The sequence below is a fragment of the Neolamprologus multifasciatus genome, chromosome 15, assembly GCF_963576455.1.
Source record: "Neolamprologus multifasciatus chromosome 15, fNeoMul1.2, whole genome shotgun sequence".
In the NCBI taxonomy this organism is placed as follows: Eukaryota; Metazoa; Chordata; class Actinopteri; order Cichliformes; family Cichlidae; genus Neolamprologus; species Neolamprologus multifasciatus.
Genome location: NC_140453.1, coordinates 22,411,338 through 22,435,210, shown reverse-complemented (window position 1 = coordinate 22,435,210; position 23,873 = coordinate 22,411,338). Strand labels below are relative to the sequence as shown.

The following is a 23,873-nucleotide window of genomic DNA, read 5'->3' as shown; positions in this document are numbered from 1 at the left end:
AATTTTAAATGGCCAGAAGAATCATCACTTATTGATTAATTTTTCATTGACAAATTTTTAACTCTAACACTAATTCATTCAAAACTGCTTTAATGTTAACCATATGTTGTAAAGAGGTGATCCTTCAGGTGTTAATAACTATAGCGCCATATCTAAATTGGCTTAGTTTAGTAGTGAACAACTACAATATTTTTTTTACAATCCTTTTTTTTTTCTTTTCCAACATTAGTCAAGATTCAGAAAACAACACAACACAATAACTGCTGCTATTAAAGTGGTGAATTATATTATTGATGCAATGAACTGCAAAAAAATACTGTGCTGCTCTTTTTCTTGACTGGTAGCTTGAAGCTTTTTGACACAGTAACCATGCCATTTTAGTAAACAGACTAAACAATATTGGTTTATCTTTAATTTCTTTGTCAAATTACTTTCTTCTTCCTCTTTTCTCCCAGTACCCAAAGGAGTTCCACAGGGCTCCATATTAGGACCGTTGCTCTTTACCTCTATATGAATAACCTTTCTGATAATTTATCAAATGCAGCATTCCATCTTTTTGCAGATGACACAACTATTTATTCTTTATCTCCTACAGTAGCACAAACCCTTGAATTTCTGCAGTCTGCCTTTGATGTTGTTCAGTCTCATTTAACTCAACTTACGGTGTTAAATGTAGACAAATCCGAGTTTATGTTGTTCTCAAATGGCAGAGTTGTTTCCTAAGAATAAAACAATTCAAGGTGCTGAAATTGAGATGTTCACATCTTAAAAGTATCTAGGTATTATTATAGATCATAATTTGCCAATTATAGAAGTGTGCACTAAAAGAGAAAGTATGCTGTATAGTGCAGACTAGGACCTGAGGCACCATACCAGCTGCAGCATCAGGACTGGCAGCATCAACCCACCTGCCAGTCATTAAGCAATGAATTCACTACCACAGAAGTCACAGTCTAGTGTGCTAGCTGTGGTTTATATACATGTTTCTTGCTCTTTGACAATGTCTAAAAAAAAATTGTTTTTCTATAAATTTTGAAAAATTCTGAGAAAAAAAAATTGTCTCTTTCAGTTCAAATAACACATTTTGGATATTTTCTTTCAAGGCCATGGGGCCAATAGATGCTGTTTTTATTGAGTCAACAAACTCTGTCTTCTTAGTAATGGTTCTGATTTGCTGCCGGCACTGAAACAACATCAACTAAACTAAGATGGGCACTTCTGCTTATAGCCAAATATCCAAAGATACAGGGTGAGGTGCCTGAGTAATCCTCAATTTGAAAATGCCAATGGACAGGAAGGAGTGACCATAAAAAAATCAAAGGAAAGATGTGATGTAAATTCCATTTCTTGACTATAGCTTAGGGTTTTCAGTCCCCTAGGGATAAAATGTGTCCACTTTGTCTTTCATGTACCAGATGAGGTCCAGGAGGAAAACGTATGTGCTGTTTCTTCTCATTCCAGTCCTTCTTGTGCCTACTGCCTTCTCGCTATTATTCCCCATATAGAAGATTTTCCATTTCTGTATTGTAATTTCTGCAGGGAACCACAGTGTTTCCTGTCTTGACATCTGTCCTGCATAATCCAGAGAAGTGGGAGAGACCACACAGCTTTTATCCTGCTCACTTCCTGGACAAAGAGAAAAAGGTTGTTAAGCGAGATGCCTTCATTCCATTTTCTGCAGGTTTGTGAACTCAGCCATCATTGTTTAGGTTACATCTACTGACAGGACAGCTGAAGTTATTCTTCAATCGTCTCTTACAGGTCGCAGGGCTTGTCTTGGAGAGAGTCTGGCCAGGATGGAGCTCTTCCTCTTCTTCAGCACCCTCCTGCAGCATTTTCGTTTCACTCCTGCACCTGGAGTTTCAGAGGATGAATTGGATCTCACGCCAAGTGTGGGCGCTACTTTCGGACCTTCACCTCACAAACTGTGTGCTGTTTCTTGTATGTGATGGAGAGAAATTCTTGACAAAAGCTGTCCTAGCCTGTACAAAGAACTGAATCGTCTGGGTGTAATCTTTTTTTCCTCTTTGTTTTTTCTACTAAACAATAAAAGTTATTTGCCATAGAAATGTATGCCAAAATCATCAGTACTGTAGTTTTCTTGGATGTGTGTGTAAAAGATTTTTTTTTTTCTTTTATTAGTTAGACAAAAGATGGATCATATATGGAAACAAAAAACTGGTTTTTATTTTATTTTTTTGTTTTGTTCTGTTTTGTTATTTCTCCCCATGGATGATTTATCTCTCCTAAGAACAGCAGCATATGTCCATATTTTCACAGACATTGGAAGACCAAATGTTGCTGTTCTTAGGTATTTAAGAAATATGGATCAGTTATCACAGTCTATCTAGGACCCAAAATAGTGGTGGTTTTTGCAGAATTCAAGACTGTGAAGGACACACTTGTTGGTTATGAAATAGTCTTTGGAAATAAAACCATTGCATTTTGAAAAAGAATTTAGACAAGGGCGTGGTAAGAAAAGAAAACTATCAAAAATAAGAATCCATCGTCCTGTGTTATTTAAAATACTTTCTGAGCGTTTCTCCTCAGGGGTTTCACTGTGACTGTGGCTATACATAATCATTTCTCATGGCTTTTTTGGTCTAAAAGTGATTCATGAATGGAAATGAGACTATTTGCATTTACTAATGTGAGAGACTTCAGGATGGAGAGCTTGTGACAGAAGAATGTCAATACCTCATGTTTACATCTAAAAGTACAGTTTAGTTTATTTAAACTGAGATGAACTAGTACTGCATTACCTGAAATGCTACCTAAATTTTTCACAATTTGAATTCTCTTTTTGGTCATAGAAGTGGCAGTTTATACAAAATTGTCCTACCCTGTTGCCTGGATTTAAAATTTAGCCTAATTATATTCAAATTAGTGTCTCCCCAGCCTGTCATGTAGTTCTCGTCTGCATGTTTCATGTTATCGAGCTTTTGTTAGCATGTCTACATCTCTCCATGTTTCCTGTTTTATTTTAAAAGTCTTGTGTTTCCATGGTCAGTGTGTTTAGTTTTGGCGTGTTTTTTTCTTTTTTTTTTCACGTCATAGTTCCGCATGCAGCTTTTCAGATTCATGTTCTCTTGTCACAGTTTATCTGAGTTTATTCCCAGTTTAGATTTCAGTTTAGTTTTTACCCCAGCGCACTTTGCCTTGTTTTGTGTTCATGTACTGTCAGCCAAATAAATGGCTCACCTTTTCTTATGCTGAGTTTACTCTCCTGTGTCTGTTTTTTGCTCCGCTTCACAAACAGACCAGCTACGCGGCCGTGACTGTATCTGACCTTATTCTAGTATTTGAAATTCTGTTTAAACAGTAATATATGGTTTGAAGTACCAAATGCCATTTGAAATACGATTTCTGTCTAATACATTACTATGGATGGAGTGCCAAAATAAATTAAATAAATACATCAATAAATAAAAATGGATTGCATTTATGTAGCGCTTTTGAAGGCACCCAAAGCACTTTACAATTCATTCACTCTCACAGACTGATGCAGGCAAACCACAGTTGTAGCCACAGCTGCCCACACAGTTGTACAACTGCACAGAAAAATAAGCTTGAGAACTTGGCTGAAGCAAAAAAAAAAAAAAAACAACTTTGTTTTTGTATCAAACTGTAACCATCTTAATGGTGTTCATCACGAGAACAGCTGCTACTCATGATTCAGGTCTTCAGTGGTAAGTCCGGCATTTTTATAAATCTGTTTTCCAAACAGTAACAGCTTAGCTCTATATTACATTTATTTCTTATGATTAAATACAAATAACTGTAAGGGATAATATCTGGAAGATTACTAAGGCCTTAAAAAGAACCAGAGAAATCTAACGGATTCTGTCACTATTTCACTTTTTATTCATGATCCTTTAACTCAAATACACTCATTATTTGATTGTAGTTAAACAATAGGAATTCTGTGTCAGGTCTTTCTGAGTAGAAAATCAATATCAGTAAAGAGCAAAGTAACAGCTTGCTAAAAGTAATGATTTACTAAGTCATATAGATTAACCTTTCTACTGCATTTTCCCACCCCCTTGTAGTGGATGTCTAGATTGGTCGGCTAAGAAACAAAAAGAAAAGAAAAAGAACTTCAGTACCAAATGCTGGGTCAGTGAGTCACTGTGTACAAAGAACTATCAGAGGACATTTTGTTTTATAATCATGGGGATATTCGATGTTTTTCTCCAGTGTTTCAGTTCTTCGTTCTTATTGGGGGCTGTCACAGTCCTCCTGCTAATCTATTTAATTTCCTCTTCGAGTTTCAGAACTCAAAAAAATGGTAAAGAGCCTCCAGGACCCAGACCACTTCCGTTGCTTGGGAACCTACTTCAGCTTGACCTGAAAAAACCCTACAACACATTACTGGAGGTGAGTTTGTTTTTGCATTACTTTTCTTTTAGGTGGTTTTCAAGATTCAGCTCTACAGGGAGCTGCCTACATTTGTTTTCTTGGATTTGTGTCAAAGAATGAACTTTTTTCTGTTCTTAGTTATCCAAGAAATATGGATCAGTCTTCACGGTCTATCTGGGAACTAAAAAGGTGGTGGTCCTGTCAGGATACAAGACAGTGAAGGAGGCACTTGTAGACTATGATGACGTGTTTGGAGACAGAAATCCACCAGAGATTATGCGTGAACTTAGTCAAGGACATGGTATGAAAAGTGACTATTATGCTACAATAAATGTATTTTTCAGAATCTAGTGTTAGTTAAACTACTTTGTAAAAATTTCATTTCAGGGGTTGTGTGGTCCAACGGCGATTCATGGAAAGAAATGAGGCGCTTTGCACTGACTAACCTGAGAGACTTTGGGATGGGCAAGAGAGCATGTGAGGACAAAATAATTGAAGAATGTCAATACCTCACTGAAGTTTTTAAGAAATTTCAAGGTAAAACTAATCACATTGTGTTGAGTTTAGGAAATAGTAAATAAACTGACATTTTTTCTAAAGTTCATGTGCTATTTTATTTCTGTTGTAACAGGAGAAGCTTTTGATACAACCCAACCAGTTAACTGTGCAGTCTCTAATATTATCTGCTCCATCGTCTATGGCAGCAGATTTGAATATAATGATCCAGAGTTTATACTTCTGGTAGATCGGACATCCAGAATGATTAGACTTGGTGGAAGTCCCTCAATACAGGTATTGATTCCTATTTTTTGAAGCTACAGAATTTTTAAAAGTACATAAACTGTATCAATTCAACAATGTTATTTAATCCCAAATATAAATGTGATGATTCACAGATCTTCAACATGTTTCCATCGCTCTTCAAGTGGACAGCGGACAGAAATGAAATACACAAAATATATTCTGCCAATAAGAAACAAAACAGAGCCATCTTCAGTTGCTTAAAAGAGACTCTGAATCCCCAGATGTGCAGAGGCTTTGTAGACGCCTTTCTGGTCCGCAAACAAAATCTGGAGGTTGGCATCTCTATCATCTTTCAAGTTGGTGTTCATGAATGTTTAACTGAAGCTCAGGGTGAAACTTTGTTCCAACTAGTGAAAAAATCCCAATCAGTGGGCTAAAATTCCTCCACATTGATTGAAAGACTTTATCAGAACTGCTTATTTAGAAGTGGTTGATTGCAATTCTAGATGCAAAGGGTAACACAACCAGTTGTTAGGTTTAGGTGGTAAATACTTTTTTGCACAGAACAAGGTAGGTTTGGATAGTTTTTTTCCCCTTCATAAATGAAATCATCATTTAAAACCTGTAATTCATATTTACCTGGGTAAATACAAAATACTTAAATTAAAGTTTTTTGATGCTCTGAAACATTTATGTGTGATAACTATGCATAAAAATCAAGAGGAATTCAACAAAGGGGAAAAATACTTTTTCATGGCACTGTATATAAGACATTATGTCTATGTGAATTCTTTAGAGGTATGCTTTCACAGAGATTGGAAATACATGTAAAATCAGTGTTGGATAACAGTAGTAATACACCTGCACTTTTTTTGCCCCCCCACCCCCCACCCCCCCCACTCCCCTCACCCCCCACCCCACACCTCCCACCCCACACCTCCCAGACATTGAGGAAACAGGACCTCCAGACTAGGTGTCTTTTGTCTCTTCGAGAACTCTGGGAAGTAGCTTGGGGAGTGTGAACCTTAAGGTGTGAAGCAGTTGTGTACTGAGGCTAGACTAATTTTATAAATCTGACAATATCTCAGCTTGCTGCGATGCATGCAATTTATTTTGAAAACGGCACAAGTGGGAATTTCTTCCGAATGGGTAATGTCGGCATGTTCACAAGCGTTTTATTTAATTTAACTAGTTTTCTTTCCAGGGTTGATGCGATCATTTTATTTAAAATCGGGATTTCGCAATGTTGAACTAAGGCAAACCTGTCTAGACAAATGGTAGGGGGAGGGTGGGGTGTAGTAAGGTTGATGGTGGGAAACAGGACCTCCAGACTAGGTGTCTTTTGTCTCTTCGAGAACTCTGGGAAGTAGCTTGGGGAGTGTGAACCTTAAGGTGTGAAGCAGTTGTGTACTGAGGCTAGACTAATTTTATAAACCTGACAATATCTCAGCTTGCTGCGATACATGCAATTTATTTTGAAAACGGCACAAGTGGGAATTTCTTCCGAATGGGTAATGTCGGCATGTTCACAAGCGTTTTATTTAATTTAACTAGTTTTCTTTACAGGGTTGATGCGATCATTTTATTTAAAAATCGGGATTTCGCAATGTTGAACTAAGGCAAACCTGTCTAGACAAATGGTAGGGGGAGGGTGGGGTGTAGTAAGGTTGATGGTGGGAAACAGGACCTCCAGACTAGGTGTCTTTTGTCTCTTCGAGAACTCTGGGAAGTAGCATGGGAGTGTGAACTTAAGGTGTGAAGCAGTTGTGTACTGGCATTGTTCCTGGAGAAGGTATTTAACCGAGACCTATGCGAAGCTCAGGGTGAACTCAGCATTCGTCGCGACAACATCACTTTCTTTGAGACCATCAAAACTATCATCGTTCTTTATAACATGGACATCTTAAGCGGTAAGTAAAACAAAACCTATTATTGTATTTTTAAAAGTGTTATGTTAACATATTATAGGATATTCAAACTATCTTTTTCCTAAAACAAAAGCTTAATTTTCAGGAGTTCGGGAGAACGGCACAGCACCCTTTTCTAAAGAAAAGGGTGGATTTTAAAGATGGAACAACATCTCTAACAGGCACAAGGTGTGTACAGAATTACGCGATTTTTAATCGTATGTATGTTTTAAGCTTGCGATTGTTTTAAATTATATAATAACAGAGTTTTTCTTTGATTTGTTCCAGGGTTAACAAACTGAGCAGGAAAACATTCAGACACCGCGACCACAGAGCCCATCCTTACAAAAGGTATGTATACAACGGGGTGTATAATTGTGTATTTAAAAAACAGCAAATGGGTTTAAACAATTCCAAATGTTCTAAAACCGACCGTTTTACACATACAGAGCCACGCCAGAGAACCTTATGTGCGGAGAACCAGGGCCGTCAGGAATAACGCACACTACAAGGTATATATATAAATTAGATAAAAAGAGATAGAGAGGGAGACACGCTTATTCTGTTTGAAATGGGTGCTTGTATAAATGTTTTAACACATATCTATCTTCACAGACTGCAGCACAGTACCCCTCCACATAATGATCAGGACACCGTACTCCAGACGTTTTTGGAATGTTTAAGCAGTATCGACCTCCCAGAACAACAAAAACCTGGAGCTTTGTGCAACAGTGGAGAATCAGAAGCGATCTTCATCAGCGGTCCTGCAACACCCCCGAGTGAGTGCTTGCCTCGTGATTTCTCTGATGTTTTTGAATACAGTATATCAGATTTCGATCTTGTTCATATACCCACCCCACCAGAATGTGTCAGAAATAGCATTGATTCACACGTAGATTTTGAAGACGACGGTATAACAGACTCTCAAATATCAGCGGCGTATGATGCTTACATGAAGGTTTCAGACGCTCAACCTGTTGAACAGAGTCATATAGCTTCATTAGTTGATAAATTATGTTTGATTGAAGCTAGACTCAATCAATACCACCAAGAAGCACAGATACAAAACCAACAGTTTATCAAATTCATAAAAAAAGTGTGTAGTACATTAGACATCATCTGCAGCAAAATTTCAAGTCCCTGACTTTTAAAATCCAGACCATGGACCCTCCAAATAAATTATTTAAACATAATAACGGAACCTCCAGTCCTGTTAGATGTTTTGACTTAGAGGCTTTTATGCAGTGGGCTGAAGAAACAGATAACAAATTAGACAATATTATAGCTAGACTTAATAGTGTGCCTGCATCAGCCTCATCTGATACACATCCTCGTCAGACTGTTCCTACGCCTGCTATTGCTGATGGGTCTATTGTTGTTGTTAATAATAGTGGTAGTACATCAGGTGATGCTCGGACCACTGTTGTTACTGATGCTAACCGTATTGCTGCTGCTGCTGCTGCTGTTATTGAGTCTGTTACCGCTTCTACTAGTACTACAGACGCACATGCGTGTCCGGGCACCGCTGCAACACCACACACCCCCTCAGTCATTGTAAATTTCTCACAAAGTGATACTATCGTGATTGAGCCCGTTGTGCAATCTGGATCTGGCAGGCGCTCCCAGCCACACATTAGAGAGATACCTAATTTTAATGCTCGCGAATTGCGTGAGCGCCTTGATTTTAGGGGTATAAGTCTTGATCATCCAGAACAAGTACCTGCGCGAGTGCGCGAGTGCTTAGCCAATGTGGTAGACCGAGCTGTGGCTGGATCTCAACAGGGCAGCGTTCTAAACGTAGTCCTGCGTGGCCCCTCGCTGGCTTCAGATGTTCAGGCTGTTTTAAACGCTGATGATCGGTATGATCCGGAGCTGTTTCTCGATCGAATTGCACAAGTTATGCAGAGTAATGATGAATCTATCGGTGATGATGAATTAGAGTTTATTGTCACGGTAGCTCAGAACAGTAGTGGTGGGGCTCGCTTAAGACTGGCACAAATCCCTTATGATGAGATTCTCTCAAAGAAAGGCAGACATTTATACACACCAAACAACACACACAACAATTTGTGCTTCTCCCTATGTATAGCACATTCATTAAACTCATCAGCCTCTGAGCTAGAAAAACTCGCTACAGCTAAACGGATGCATGCTGAAGTAGGTCTATGCGACAAGCAGCAAGTATCATTCACAGATGTCAGTAAATTTGAGAAGCACTTCAACATTAAGATTGTAATCTATTACCACACAGAAGGGCGTAAACGCCTGGAATGTTTTTTCACACATGAAGAGCCAAACACAAACACGTTGATGATGTATCTCCATAATCAACATTACCACATGATTTTAAACCCAACCGCTTTTCTTGGTGCATCCTATGTGTGTAATTTCTGTTACAGTACATATAATTCACCATTACATCATTCCTGTAAACATAGATGTAACACATGTTATACACTCTGTCAACACCACAGGGGTCCCACAGTGAAATGCAGCGACTGTAACCGCATCTGCAAATCACAACACTGTTACCAGCAACACAAATTACCAGAATTAAAACACAACATGATCCCCTGTGATAATATGAAACATTGCATGCACTGTGGCACCACATATAAAGAATCCAAGAAATCGCCACACAGATGTGCCCAGCCTAGATGCGAGCACTGCCGCGAGCCTAAATTAACCGGAGACTCCGACCATCAGTGTTTCATACAGCCTGTTGAAAAACAGAAGCCTACCGATAAATACATTTTATATGATTTCGAGACTAGGTACCACAACGGTAAACACGAGGCTAACTTTGTGTGTGCGTCTGATCTGAAGGGCAATAAGTTCACATTTAACACATTAAAGTGTGTGGAGGCGTTTGTGCAACATTACAGACGCCCAAGGTTTCGTGGGTACACTTTCATAGCACATAATGCATCTGGCTTTGACAACTACATACTCCTCGAGTACTTTGTCAGACAGTGCATAACACCTAGTGTCATAATGAGCGGCAGCCGTGTGATTTTGATGTATGACAGGGACTATGACCAGCGATGGATTGATTCGTTCAGCTTTTTGCCCATGGGCCTTGCCAAAATACCCTCTGCTTTAGGTTTTCAAGACCTGCAGAAGGGCCATTTCCCACACAGGTTTAATACGAGGGATAATGAGCATTATGTGGGCCCGTACCCAGACCCCTCCTTCTACGGCTATGAGTACATGTCTGAAAGCGATAAGGTGCGATTCATGGAATGGTACCAGGTTGCCTCACAGAATCCCTTTGATTTTCAGGCTGAACTCAGGCGTTACTGTGTTAACGATGTTGATGTCCTGCGTAAAGCATGCAGCATTTATCGTGACACGTTACTGGGTTGTACACAAGTTGATCCATTCATGTATACCACCTTGGCTGCATTTAGTATGGGTGTGTATAAAACGCTGTTTCTGCCTAGAGACACGCTCGCTCTCACGTATGACGGGGCATACGTTGAGCAGAATAAGACGTTTTCTAACGTCTCTATCGAATGGCTTCAATACGTGTCCCACACCACCAACAAAGTGGTAAAACATGCTCTCAGAGGAGGCGAACAGAGGGTTGGACCGTATTTTGTGGACGGTTTTGACCCCACAAGTAATACAGCTTATGAATTTGCAGGATGTTTTCACCACGGCTGTGTTAAATGTTACCCCGAGAGCGAAGTTAATCCTGTCAGCAAAGCATCCTATGGACTGCTGCATCGCATGTTTTGTGACAAAGTTGATGCACTGAGATCACAACACAGTGTGAACGTAATAGTGATGTGGGAATGTGAATGGGCTGGCTTGAAGCAGACAGACCCTACAGTTGTGGCTTTCATGCACACATACAGAAAGCCAGAACGCATGAATCCCCGAGACGCTCTTTTTGGAGGTCGCACAAATGCTATAAAGCTGTACCACAAGACTGGTTGTGATGAAAAAATATTTTACTACGACTTCACCAGTCTCTATCCCACAGTGCAGTCTAAAAAAGACTATCCTGTAGGACACCCTCAAGTCATTTACACCAACTTTGACAAGCTAGAAAATTATTTCGGCTTTGTTAAATGCACAGTGCTCCCCCCTAAGGGTCTTTTTCACCCCGTCCTTCCCTACAGGTGCCACGGAAAACTGATGTTTCCACTCTGCAGCATGTGTGCTGAAGACCAAAACCAGCATACTGCATGTGGGCACAGGGACAGTGAGCGGGTATTGAAAGGCACTTGGGTCTCATTTGAGCTTGAAAAAGCTGTTGAGAAGGGATACAGGGTTCTTGCTATTGATGAGGTGTGGCATTTCCCCAATAAGACCGACACATTGTTTAAAGACTATGTGAAAGCCTTCCTAAAACTCAAACAGGAGGCCTCGGGGTATCCTGAACACGTCAAGACACCTGACGAACAGAAGAAGTACATAGACGAGTATTATGAGAAGGAGGGAATAATGCTAGACCCATCCAAGATTTGTGTAAATAAAGCTGTTCGTAACTGTAACAAGCTGTTGCTAAACTCGTTATGGGGTCGTTTCAGCATGAGGTCAAATATGGCATCATCTGAGCTCATTACAGACCCTTCCAGATTTAGCCAGCTAATGTTTAGCGACCAGTACGACGTGCGTCAGTTTTGTTTCATCTCTGACGACGTCGCAATGGTGCAGTGGCGGCATGCTGATGGTAGAGCTTCCCGTGTTAAGGACGTTAATGTTTTTGTCGGGGCCATGACCACTGCACACGCCAGACTCATGCTGTATGATTTGCTAGACAACTTGCAGCAGCGCGTGCTGTATTGTGACACGGACAGTGTCATTTTCACGGCACGCCCTGGCGAGTGGATGCCTCCTCTAGGTCCGTTTCTGGGGGATCTCACAAGCGAATTAGACTGTGGAGAGGGTGGTGTGGAGGATTACATAGCGGAATTTGTTTCCGGTGGGCCAAAATGCTACGCGTATCACACATCGTTGGGCAAGACCCAGGTCAAATGTAAAGGCGTGACACTGAACGCACTAAACTCAAAAGTTGTCACCCATGAATCCTTGAAAGGTTTAGTCCACAAGTTTGTAACCAATCAGACATCAGACGCACACCTAGTTGCCGTGTCTGATAGCATCAGACGCGATAAAAAGAAGCTTCATTTGAAGAATAAAACCATTGTGAAAAAAGTTAAAGTTGTTTACAATAAGCGCCGTGTGCTCCCAGACTATACAACCGTACCTTATGGATTTTAAATTAGAACAGGGGTTTGACGCCCGGTTGCAGCACCCGTTCAGTATGGTGGTCAGCGGTCCCAGTAACTGCGGCAAGACTTTTTTTGTTAAAAGCATAATTGAAAATTCTTCCCGGATTATATCATGCAGCATTGACAATATTGTATATATATACTCATGCTGGCAGCCATTATATGACCAGCTTCTTAAGATAAGAGACATAAACTTTGTTAACGGTATACCCGAATCTCTTGCTGATGACACCCTTCTTCCTGCAGAAAAGAACAATTTGTTAATTATAGACGATGTAATGAACGATGCAGCTAACAATATAGAAGTACAAAATGTGTTCACAAAGTATGTGCATCATAGGAATTTGAGTTGTATATATCTAGTTCAGAATTTGTTTATTCAAGGAAAATCCAGTAGAACCATTTCCTTGAACACTAACTATCTAATATTGTTTAAAAATCCGAGAGATAAATATCAGGTTATGCTTTTAGGTAGGCAAATGTTTCCGGGTAATACTAAATATTTTATAGAAGCGTTTAATGATGCCACATCCACAACATACGGGTATCTTTTAATAGACTATAAAGCTAAGACCCCGGACTATTTAAGACTCAGAACAAATTTACTATCAGAGCGTCCGGTTGTTTACATTCCAAAACAAAAATCAGCAAAGAGGTGAAAGGATGTCATCACGCATGCGGAGGAATCTGTCTCTGTTGGAGATGATATACAGGGCTCCTCCTACTCTACGCAGAGTTATTATTAGTAATTCAAACTTAGATTTTATCAATGCGCTGTGTGAGATAGCCTTTAATGTATTGCATGGTAACATACCACTGACCAATCAGCAGTACAAACAGCTGAAAAAGAAAAAATCAATAATCAGACTGATTGCAGACAAAAAAATAAAAACTTTGAAAAAGAGAAAGACAATCAACCAATCTGGAGGGTTTTTACTGCCGCTATTAGGGGCTGCAATCCCTTTCATAACCAGTCTGATAGCAAACAGGTGAAAATGGAACATGTGCAAAAGATGTTTTTGGTACCCCAACACCAGTTGGACTTAATAAAGCAACAGCAGCAGCAGCAGCAGCAGCAAACAGACAGCATCAGACAACAGTCTCAGAACGAGTTGGACAAGGAGATGTTACAAGTGTTACAAGATTCTGACATAGATGTGTATGAGAAGGCTAAAAAATACAGCGATATTCTCCAAAGATACCTTACCCTTGTGAGACAAGGTGCCCGTGAAAAGAATGTATTGTCTTTATCATTACCTGAACAATTTAACAGGGATGTGCAACCCCAGTCGACGGACACATCGCCTGTTCATGGTGATGCAGGGGTGAGGGATCTTGTTGCGGAGAATGTTTTAACATACATACCTAAAAGGTGTAGGAGGAATGCAGAACTTATTCTATCAGCGGTGAGCCGTTCGCCACACTTGATCTCTTACAACGACAAAGGCGAAATTGTTGTTGATAAACACACCATCCCTGGTTCACACATTTATGATCTAATTAAAGGCGTCACAACCACACACGCACCCTCTGAGGGTTTGAGACCTATCGGCTGGACAGAGTTTTTAAAAGCTGTCTCAGATTTAAACGTACCGTTATCAGCCATATCTAACACAGGCATACGTAAGACCGTCGCCATGTATAAAACCGATCACACACTGTCTGAAGACCCTGGTTTTTTAAAACACACACCAAAAAAGATCACCCCTGGTGGACCGCTGCGACATAGTACACTAAAAAAAATAAAGAATAAAAAAAACAAATTAAAGGGGGGTCCTGTAGAGTGGTTGGATTTTTGAATTCAGGTTTTTTCTTATTGCACCTGAAATTGTTTTTCTGCTAAAAATATTTGCTGTTTGGTGTTTTTTCTACTGTAATGTTTTTTTTTCACTTATTGCTGCTAAATTGTTTTGTTTTGTTTTATTTTATTACTGTTAAATATATTATGTCTTTATTATTGTTAAATATATGTTTTTCTTTTTTATTACGGCTTAATGTTTGATTTCTTTTATTTATGTTTAAACAATGTATGTTGTAAATCTATATATTTATATACGAGATTTGATAATAAATACCATTGACTCGATTATCATGCTCTCATGTTGTTTTTATTATTCTCATTAGTACATGTCAGTATCCGCATTGCACACACACGTAATCACTGCATACAGCAACAGGTTGTATGTTGTTGACAAATCGACACACCATAGCATCATTACAAATTAAATCAGACCCATACATGTTAAGCACACGCTCATAAGATACACCATTTTGCACATGATATAAAAAAAATACACAATGTTGACCGCATGTGATGGAGAAGTCGTTCTGCACTTGTTTTCCTGAATATAAAACAGTGGAACAGTTTTTTAGAAGAAACATCTTTATTGCTGGGGGAAAACTGTCTAACGAGTGACCAAAACTATCAAAAAAAATAACCGCGTCTGTCTCTCGAAATATAAACAGCAAGCCAATGTTCCCCGGGCATCGTAGAAGGGTGGGTGTTTACAATACTCATAGCAGGGAGTCTTTGAAGCCGTTCAGTGGTTAGCTGATCATAGGCTAACACGCCTAGGAAATGTGTGTTTTTATTGATAATGCTGCCGATCACGGCTGATAGTTCTATAGTGTTCATGACCGTTTTTGTCTCAATAGTAGTCCAAGAGCACCTGTCTCATGTTAGATATTTCAATGACTGAATCAAATACCGAATAACACAAGAGGTTCACTGTACGGGGTAGTGGATTTCTGAAACGGGTTTCCAATCTCACGTTCCCTGTTTTAATTAACGACACATTCCCTGAATGTCCTTCGTCAGCTTCCAGATTGAAACAGAATAAAGTGTAGCCGTTACCAAAGTCCGCACGCGTAATAGCTAAGGACCTGTCCTTTAAATGTCTTCCTGTGGTTTGTATCAGCTGGTAAAATTCTCTGGTATAGTGTTTTCTCTGGAAATTGGGCTGGAATGGTTTAGCAGGATAAGCCTGACTATCAGCATATAAAGACATAAATTCTATATCGCAGTTTTCAAAATGAAATGGATTACGCTGGTAGGAGCCAGTGTATGCTTCATTGTCTATAAATGCAATGATCACAAATTTAGGTATCCTACCCATAAATAAATTGTCATTTGTTGATATTCTAGCCCCTGCAGGTATGGAGAAGGTCTTTAAAGACACTCTGTCTACCGTGTATTTTGCGTTTGCATGGTGCAATGCCTTGCTGTGTGCAAGTCTGACGGTCGGTGATACACTAACTTTCTTGACAAAGAGACTGGCTGAGACAATTTTAACTCTGTATGCATTGGCATCCGCTGTCATGAGAGCAAATTCGTCTTTAGAGCGCACAAATTTCAGTGACAGGTCGATTCCATTAAGTAACAGTTTTTCTTGAAAAAATAGGTCTGCATGTACTGGTGCAATCAATTCAACAATACTGCTATTTGCTGTGTAGCCACCTCTGGTCACCAGGCCCTGGTTCTCTCCTTCTATAGATGTGTCATTCATGTGTGATGATGTATCCTTACAGAATAACCCGGTGCTGAACTGTGTGTCTAAAGTGTCCTTATTATAATTGATAAGACATTCTATCACACCTCTGTATGGATATGTGTTGGATGATTGACTAATGAGCCGGTCTCCCAAATTAACATCAACTTGACTAAATATGCTGCATCCAGGATAATTAATAAATCCTACATTAGCGTCCCTAGCCAGGTTTGAGCCATCAGCGTTTGTGATTCTCACACGTGTGTAGATATATGAGTCATTTAGATCCAGGTAATCTTCACCGGACGATGAGATGTAAAACTCGATCGGCCCTCCATCAGTGATTGCAGATACAGGTGGGATTTCGATAAATGTACTTTTCTCAATGCTAGTCTGTGTGTAGGGAACAGTAAACAGGTCCAGCTCTGTTTTTACACATTCTCCAGAATGACTGTGTAACAGTGCCATTTAGAATATGTCAAACGCTGCAGTTTTAGAACGACTGGTTCTGGGTCTTTTCACTCTGCGTGGCGGTGTCCGTTTGCTAGCTCTCCTGCTAGGTTTTGTGGTTTTACGCTTTTTAGACAACGGTTGCCCTGGGGGTGGGGTCTTAGATGGTCTGGGCGTATACACATACAATCCGCTACCGTCCTGCTTAGTGGTTGAGGGTCTGGTTATGTTGGTTATGACATCAGACACTATGCCCGATGCGGCTGTTTTTAGGTGTGGTTTGACTATGCTAACTCCTTTTTTAAACAGTGGTACAGCAAATCTAAACAAGCTGCGGAACAAACCACCCAGCCCTGACCCATATTGCGTACTGGTCCCAACATACCCTCCGAGCTCTCCACCAGCCTGTGATAAGTAGTATTTTACATATTTTGAGTCATCAGTGTTGTAGACGGCCATCCTTTTTTTCAAAAATGGTGGGTTATCGGTCGGAAGTGTAACTTGACAAACACCTTGCCGTATAAAAAGGGTATGTGTTGATTTCGATCGTCTTTCAAATCAATTTCTATGTCGTCGATCAATGTCTTTGACACAGGTGTGTAGTGTGGGCTGTCAAATTGTAGAATAGGCAAGCGGCGGTCATCGTCCGTGATATTTATAGCTCTTAATAGCCTCGCGTGGGCGTCACCCACAAGCTGGTAATCAACGATATCTGCATAAATAAAGATGTTATATTTTCCCCCGTATATGTCTGCGGGGTGCGGGGCATATGTGTTTTTATAATGAAGTACAAACGGCTCTCCTGTTTCGAATCCTAGGATTTCCGCCAGTCTCCCTCTAAATGTGAGAATAGTGCCCCTAGGTCCCATAACACAGGCATGGTTAGTAACTGTGTTGTATTGCATTTTAAGGTCTCCAGTGGTTTGGTACTGCTGACATTTAAAATTAAATTCTTTTATTATCTGTTCCACAGATGCATAATGACCCACAGACAGTTCGATCATGGTTACGGCGATGGTTCCATCTTTGACTGGGTCATGAATTTCCACTTGCGAATCTGATTGTGGAAAAGACATCCATATGCGTGGGTACTGTATCTCTATAACAGCAACCTCATACGGCTGATCCAAAACGATAGGTTTTGCTAGCTTTGTTCTAAAATTAGATATCTTATTACCCGGGTAAACATGCGCCGAAGCATTCGAGAAGAGGCTTACATAGAAGCCTGCATTGTTGTTGTTCTTTTTATTCATGCTTTCTCCGTCTATGCTCAGTGTTGAATGAATGTGTGTAGAGCTGCGTCATCTGAGTTAATTACGCCTCAACGATGTCTTTTTCTGGAATCCACGAATTAAAGCTGTCGGGCCATCCTAGCCATTTCACTAGCACATGCTTTTTCCGACCCACTTTTTTTCTAGCCAATATGTTTTCAATTTTAAATGTTTTGTTTTCATCAACAACCACACGTTGTATCTCAGGCTCATAAAATGACCCTTTCAATACCTCTCCAGCTAGATCCGCTAGTCTGTACACTGGGGGCTGTCTCCCTATACGTTCCTTGACTGTGAAAATCTCATCGGTGTAGGTCTGCTCGTATCCTTTTCGAAACTTTCCTCTCAGTTTTGATATTCGTACAGTGTCGCCAATATTAAATTTAAAGCACAGTTCCCTCTGAGGCCTCGTTTTGTACAGCGCGTTAAACACCGACTTCTCATTATCCTTATTCACCTCTGCCGGAGCCATTTGGATAGATCTGTGATAAGCATTGTTATATGCTTGTGTGAGATCTGGTATGACATCTACATATCTCCGGGAGTTGGCTGATGTTAAGTACTTCCACATTCTACCCTTGAAGCTACGATTGAATCTCTCGACAATACTGCATTTAACCTCGCTAGCTGTTGAGAAATGTTTGATATTATATCGCTCCATTAGGTGTTTAAAGGTTGTATTATAAAACTCTTTGCCTTCATCTGTTTGTAGTTTCACAGGGATCCTACCCTCACTAAGTATATCCTCAAAAGCAGCTGATACAACATTCGCTGTCTTGTTTGTTAGGCATCTAACCCATGCGTATTTTGAGAATACATCTATACATGTTAGCAGATATCTCACATTATCATTATCTGACACATATTCACACATGTCAACCAGATCGGCTTGAAACTGTTTGTCGATCCCTGTCACCAATACTCTATTTCTGGGGAAATGGATCCTCACAGGTTTATGGAGTGTGTAAGTGTCGTCTTGTTCTAAATAATGTTTGACCTGAGATATTGGAGGTGTTACACCTGATGCCTCCCCTGCCGCTATACGTAGCTTATTTAAACTGGCCAACCCCGCAGGATGGGCTGGATCATGATATATTTTATGCAATGTGCTTTCCATGACTGTGCAAACCACAAATGACTAAGAAGTTGGTGTTAACACGTCTTTTTATTTAATTTTCACACAGACACAATCACAGACAATGGATACTTGAACAGCACACATTAAACCAGGTGTCTCCCACCCCAGTAGTTTCCAATCATGCGGAGCATGGCTGGTTTAACACGTCGGGCGCAAGTACTTGCTTCTAGCAGGTCCACAATGTTGTCATTAATGGCGCATACTATATTTCGCTCTGATCTCAGTTCACACATGAGGTGTTCTGCAACTCTGCGGATTTGTGTTCCAGTCCCATCTGTGGTGTTTGAGCGTACAAACAGCTGGATGGCTGGGATGAATCGGTCAGTCTTGAGCCTTATCATCACATCGTCATAGTAGGTGTCGAAGAAATACTCAGACAATTCCTGCAAGCAGCTGTGTTGCACCTGACTGGGGTGGCCTGTTTGGCATCCGTAACATGTCTCTTGTAGAAACTCATTCAGCGCCAACATCAACAGGTGGAGAGTTGCGAGTTTGATGTCGATTACAGTTTCCTCCCACAGGTCTGATATGAGGGGGTCCTGCGAGCATGATGGTGAGGGTGGTGGAGTCTGGGGGGTCGGGATTAGCAGCCCTATTGATGGTGACTCTGACAGGTCCCACGACGGCGAGTCATTCTCTGTAAAATGAAAACCACAAGCTCTTAATTTGTCACATAGATACACACGCAACCCCACACACACCCCTCACATTAAACCTACCAGTTTATTGTTTAGTTGTCGGAAGGTCTTATGATTTTAGGTTTGCACAGGGTAGCAGGCAAACCAGTCTTCGGACAACTCGCCAGATTGTCAAAAACAAGGCGTTTTCTAATACTCTCGTACGCAGTGTTGAGTCTGTCCCTCTTGATCGCGTCGTCAATCTGGCTAAACAGACGCGACAAACCTCTCCAGTCGCACCACTGTATAAAAAACAAGTCCTTAAACCATCTTGTGCGCTCTTCAAGGTTTAGAGGGTAAGGATTTAACCTCCAGTTTTCAAGCCCTCTGGAAGCAATAAGACTATCCCTGTCATCACATGCACTGAGAAAAATAAAGTCTTCAGGGTTGCGATTGAAACGATCAGCCTCAACCCTGTAAAGCTCAGGGCCTGATGCACTGTTCCACTGGGAAACATACAGCACCTCTGGGAAGCCCACATTGTCCAGGTCCGCACACACTACGGTCCGGAAGAGCTTCCAGTTTTTGGTAGAGATGCTTTGGGGTTCCCCCCAAAACAATCCCTCGCCACAATCTACACTAAGCACAACTGTCCCTTCGGTATATTTAATGGTATACACATACCCTTCAGCGCCGCGATATTCTAACTTAAATACAGTCCCATCTACGGCATTTTCACAGCGTTGCTTTTTACGTTGAGGACCCCGGCTGCATACTCCTGTAGACATACCTAGAGCGGCTGTGGCATGGGCGATGTCCTGGCTGGGTGTCATGGTTGATACAGATGGTATTCTGTGCTCCTTAGGTCGGTGAGTCGTTGGGGTCCTTAGCGCGATGTGTCTGTGCTCCTTAGGCCGTGGCGGTGATGGTCTTAGAATGTGAAAGGATCACTTTTATACCTATATAACCTAAGCCATCCCACTAGGAGGAGTCGATACCGCCCAGAGGGTGTGTTTTCACACCTGAACGCGCATGCGCCGAGCACATCTGAACGCGCATGCGCACACGCACGAATCCGACCAAACGGGGTGGGAGGTGTGGGGTGGGGGGTGAGGGGGGTGGGGGGTGGGGGGGGGTGGGGGGGGGGGGGCAAAAAAAGTGCAGGTGTATTACTACTGATAACTTTTCTTTTGTACTACTGAAGCCCCTTAAACTTTATTTTAGTGACTTTGCCATTAAATGTCTATGTGCAGGAATCTGGGATTACCAACAGTCACTTCCATAATGAAAACCTTTTGATAACAGTCATGAATCTGTTTGCTGCCGGCACTGAGACAACATCAACTACACTGAGATGGGGATTTCTGCTTATGGGCAAATATCCAAAAATTCAAGGTGAGAAGTCTAAGTAATCCACAACTTGCATATGCCAATTATTGTTTTTACTGAAAACAGACCATCACAGAAACAAAATCTGATCTTCATGGAGTTTTCAAGTATGGTGAAGTGTTTTAGTCAGCCTCATAGAGATGAAATGTGTACACTGTTCTTATTCATGCTCCAGATGAGATCCAGGAGGAGCTGAGGAGGGTTATAGGAGATCGACAGGTGCAGGTTGCTGACAGAAAAAATCTGCCCTTCACTGACGCCGTCATCCATGAGATACAGAGACTGAGCAGCATCGTCCCCACTGCACTTCCTCACAAAACCACCCGAGACATCACTTTTCAGGGTCACTTTATCGAGAAGGTAAGACTGAATAACACAGCTACTATGGAAAACTAAACTCAACAAAAATACTCAACAAAGCTGTGGTCCATCAGGTACTTGGACTGGTTGAGGATAATAAGGACTGTGTGTAACATAACTAATTACTATAAGCCATTATTATTTAACATACAGGAAGCATTTTCAGTTTATGTATTGTCATTTCTGCAGGGAACCACAGTGTTTCCTCTCTTGACATCAGTCCTGCATGATCCCAACGAGTGGGAGAGACCACATAGCTTTTATCCTGCTCACTTCCTGGACAAAGAGAAAAAGTTTGTCAAAAGAGATGCTTTCATTCCATTTTCTGCAGGTTTGTGAGCTCCTCACTGTTAAGGTTAAATCTGCTCATAGGAGAGCAAGCAATTATTCATGAATTCTCTTACAGGTCGCAGGATTTGCCTTGGAGAGAGTCTGGCCAGGATGGAGCTCTTCCTCTTCTTCGCCACCCTCTTGCAGCATTTTCGTTTCACCCCTGCTCCTGGAGTTTCAGGGGACGAATTAGATCTCACTCCAAGTGTGGGCATTACACTCAGCCCTTCACGTCATAAACTGTGTGCTGTTTCCTGTATGTGATGAAGAGGTGTTCTTAACAAAGTTTAGGCCCAGGTGTAAGATTTCTAACATTTCTGTTCTGCTCAGTAAAGGTAATGTGCCATAGCAATATACTTCTGTTGGCCTGTTAAAGAATCCAGCTCAGTTTAATGCATAATAATAATCGCTTGTGTTTAGAAAGTGTTTTGAAACACTTTTATGATCTATAAAAAGAAAAAAACTGCTGTGTTGCTGCTTATGTTCCAAAGTTGATGTACTCCCCAGTCTCATGTACTAAAGGAGGTCTTGTTTTTGTTTTAAATTAGTCCTTTCTGTGGGGTTTTATTATTTGTTATTTCAAAGCAATTCACATGATCTACAAAATTAAATAAACCACTTTTAAATTTTATTTTCAAGGTTTTTTGTATAACCCAGTCTTATCCATTAATTTACCATCTAACTGTATAACAGTCTGAATAGTTAAAAATGCTAGATAATGAAAATTATTCAACACTATGTGAACAATGACATTTTTTTACATGATACAATTTCTGAACAACAAACAAATGCACAATCTTCCCGCCCCAGTACGTCTACAGCACAATTACACCAAAACTACACAAGCAAACATAGACTGTGTATATTGACAAAGTGGAGGGTAAAGTGACTCAGTACAAAATGGCAATGACCTCTTTCTGAGTTTCCTTTGTCCTAAATGCAAATATTGAGAACAAGGAGTTTTACAACAAGCCAGAGTTCAAAAAGCACCTCATCTATTTCAGTGGATTACTGCTAGACCATAAAACCTAGAAAAAAATATGTGAAAGTCATTTAAGTAACAAAAAGATGATAGGTGATGAATTCACAAATGTTAAAAGTTAAACTTTAAAGCGATGAAGCTTTCCATCAGAGAAAGAGATCAAAAATTCAGAGGGAAATAGATTTGGATATCATCTGCATAGCAATGGAAGGATATTTATGGTTTCTAAAAATTTGTCCTAGGGGTAACAGATACAGAGAGAACAGCGAAGGACTTAACACAGACCCCTGGGGCACAAGGGGTGCAGTGGAGGAAGAATAATTCCTCACCACAACGGTTGACCACCGTATCGAAGGCGGAAGTCAAGTCTAGCAGAACTAAAACCACAGGACGGCCTGCATCAACAGTTACAATGAGGTCATCAAAAATTCTAAGTATGACTGTGTCCGTGCTGTCGTGAGGTTTGAAACCGGACTGGAATTTTTCATTGATTCCATTTGTCTCCAAGAAGGATTGTAATTGCTTAAGAACTATTTTTTCTAAGATTTTGGACATAAAAGGAAGTTTAGAGACCGGTCTGTAGTTTGAAAGGTCATTAGGATCGAGATTACTTTTCTTAATAACAGGTTGCGCGAATGCATGTTTGAAAGCAACAGGGACACAGCCTGATAAGAGTGATAAATTCATTAGAAGTAAGATGCAGGGTCCAATAGTGTTCAGGGCATTCTTGATAATGTGAGAGGGAAGCAAATCATGACGGGAATTAGAGCTTTTCAGTTGGCCTCCTTAAGGGTCGGAAAAGATACAGGTTCAAACTGTTGAAAGACCGTTGAGAGTTCAGAAGTTGAAGATTGGTCTACAACGAGTAAATATGAAGATCTTAGTCCTGAAATTTTATCTAAAAAGTAGTTAGGAAATTTTTCACAAAGGGCTTGAGAGTCTCAGTCTGAATGATGGAGAGTGGATTTATCAGCGAGTTAAAAATCCAAAAGAGAACCTGTGGCTTATGACTGTTAGACGCAATGATGCCCGATAGGAAAGAGTTTTTTGTGGTTCTAACAGCCTTCTGATATTCCTCACGGCAGTTATGAACAACATCCAAGGAGATCTGAAGTTTGTCCTTCTTCCATCTCCTCTCAGCTCGGCGACATTCACGTCTGAGAGAACGGGTGCAGTCATTCAGCCATGGTTGACGGGACAGTTTGAAACATTTAGTTTATAAGGGGGGCACAGTGTCTATAGAGGCAAAAGTGGCAATAAAAGAGTTAACAAGTTCGTTAACCGGTGCAGCTTTATTACAGTTAGCATCATAGAAGGCAGAGTTAGTCAGGGCCGTAGAGAACTGGGCAATAGCCTCCGAATTAATCATACACACATTTTGCATAAGGCCCTCATATTTCAGCTCCACATTACATATTTTGACATTGACCATAACTGGTAAATGGTTAGAAATCCCAGGGTTGTAGATGTCCGTGATGCAAATGTCCAGGTCGTATGACAGTACCAAGTAAAGCGTGTGGCCTTTAATATGAGTTGGTTTGCTGACCCACTGAGTGAGGTTAAAGGAGTCAATGAGGGCAAGAAAGTCCTTGACC

At 40.6% G+C, this 23,873-nt stretch overlaps 2 protein-coding genes across 2 annotated transcripts; both read left to right on the top strand.

Annotated features, from left to right (window-relative positions):
- Positions 1-3,577: 3,577 nt before the first annotated feature.
- LOC146502077 (cytochrome P450 2K1-like) lies at positions 3,578-21,927 on the top strand. The gene is made up of 10 exons (XM_085134252.1): positions 3,578-3,689; positions 4,050-4,377; positions 4,498-4,660; positions 4,747-4,896; positions 4,991-5,151; positions 5,256-5,435; positions 20,471-20,612; positions 20,782-20,966; positions 21,156-21,297; positions 21,373-21,927. Exons 1-10 carry the CDS (start codon positions 3,640-3,642, stop codon positions 21,558-21,560), a joined length of 1,689 nt encoding a protein of 562 aa, XP_084990378.1. The 5' UTR covers positions 3,578-3,639; the 3' UTR covers positions 21,561-21,927.
- Positions 7,180-20,107, top strand: LOC146502078 (uncharacterized). Its single transcript, XM_085133262.1, has 4 exons — positions 7,180-7,361; positions 7,460-7,522; positions 7,626-12,070; positions 20,083-20,107. The coding sequence occupies exons 3-4, from the start codon at positions 8,172-8,174 to the stop codon at positions 20,105-20,107; spliced, it is 3,924 nt and encodes a 1,307-aa protein (XP_084989388.1). The 5' UTR covers positions 7,180-7,361; positions 7,460-7,522; positions 7,626-8,171.
- Positions 21,928-23,873: the final 1,946 nt, after the last annotated feature.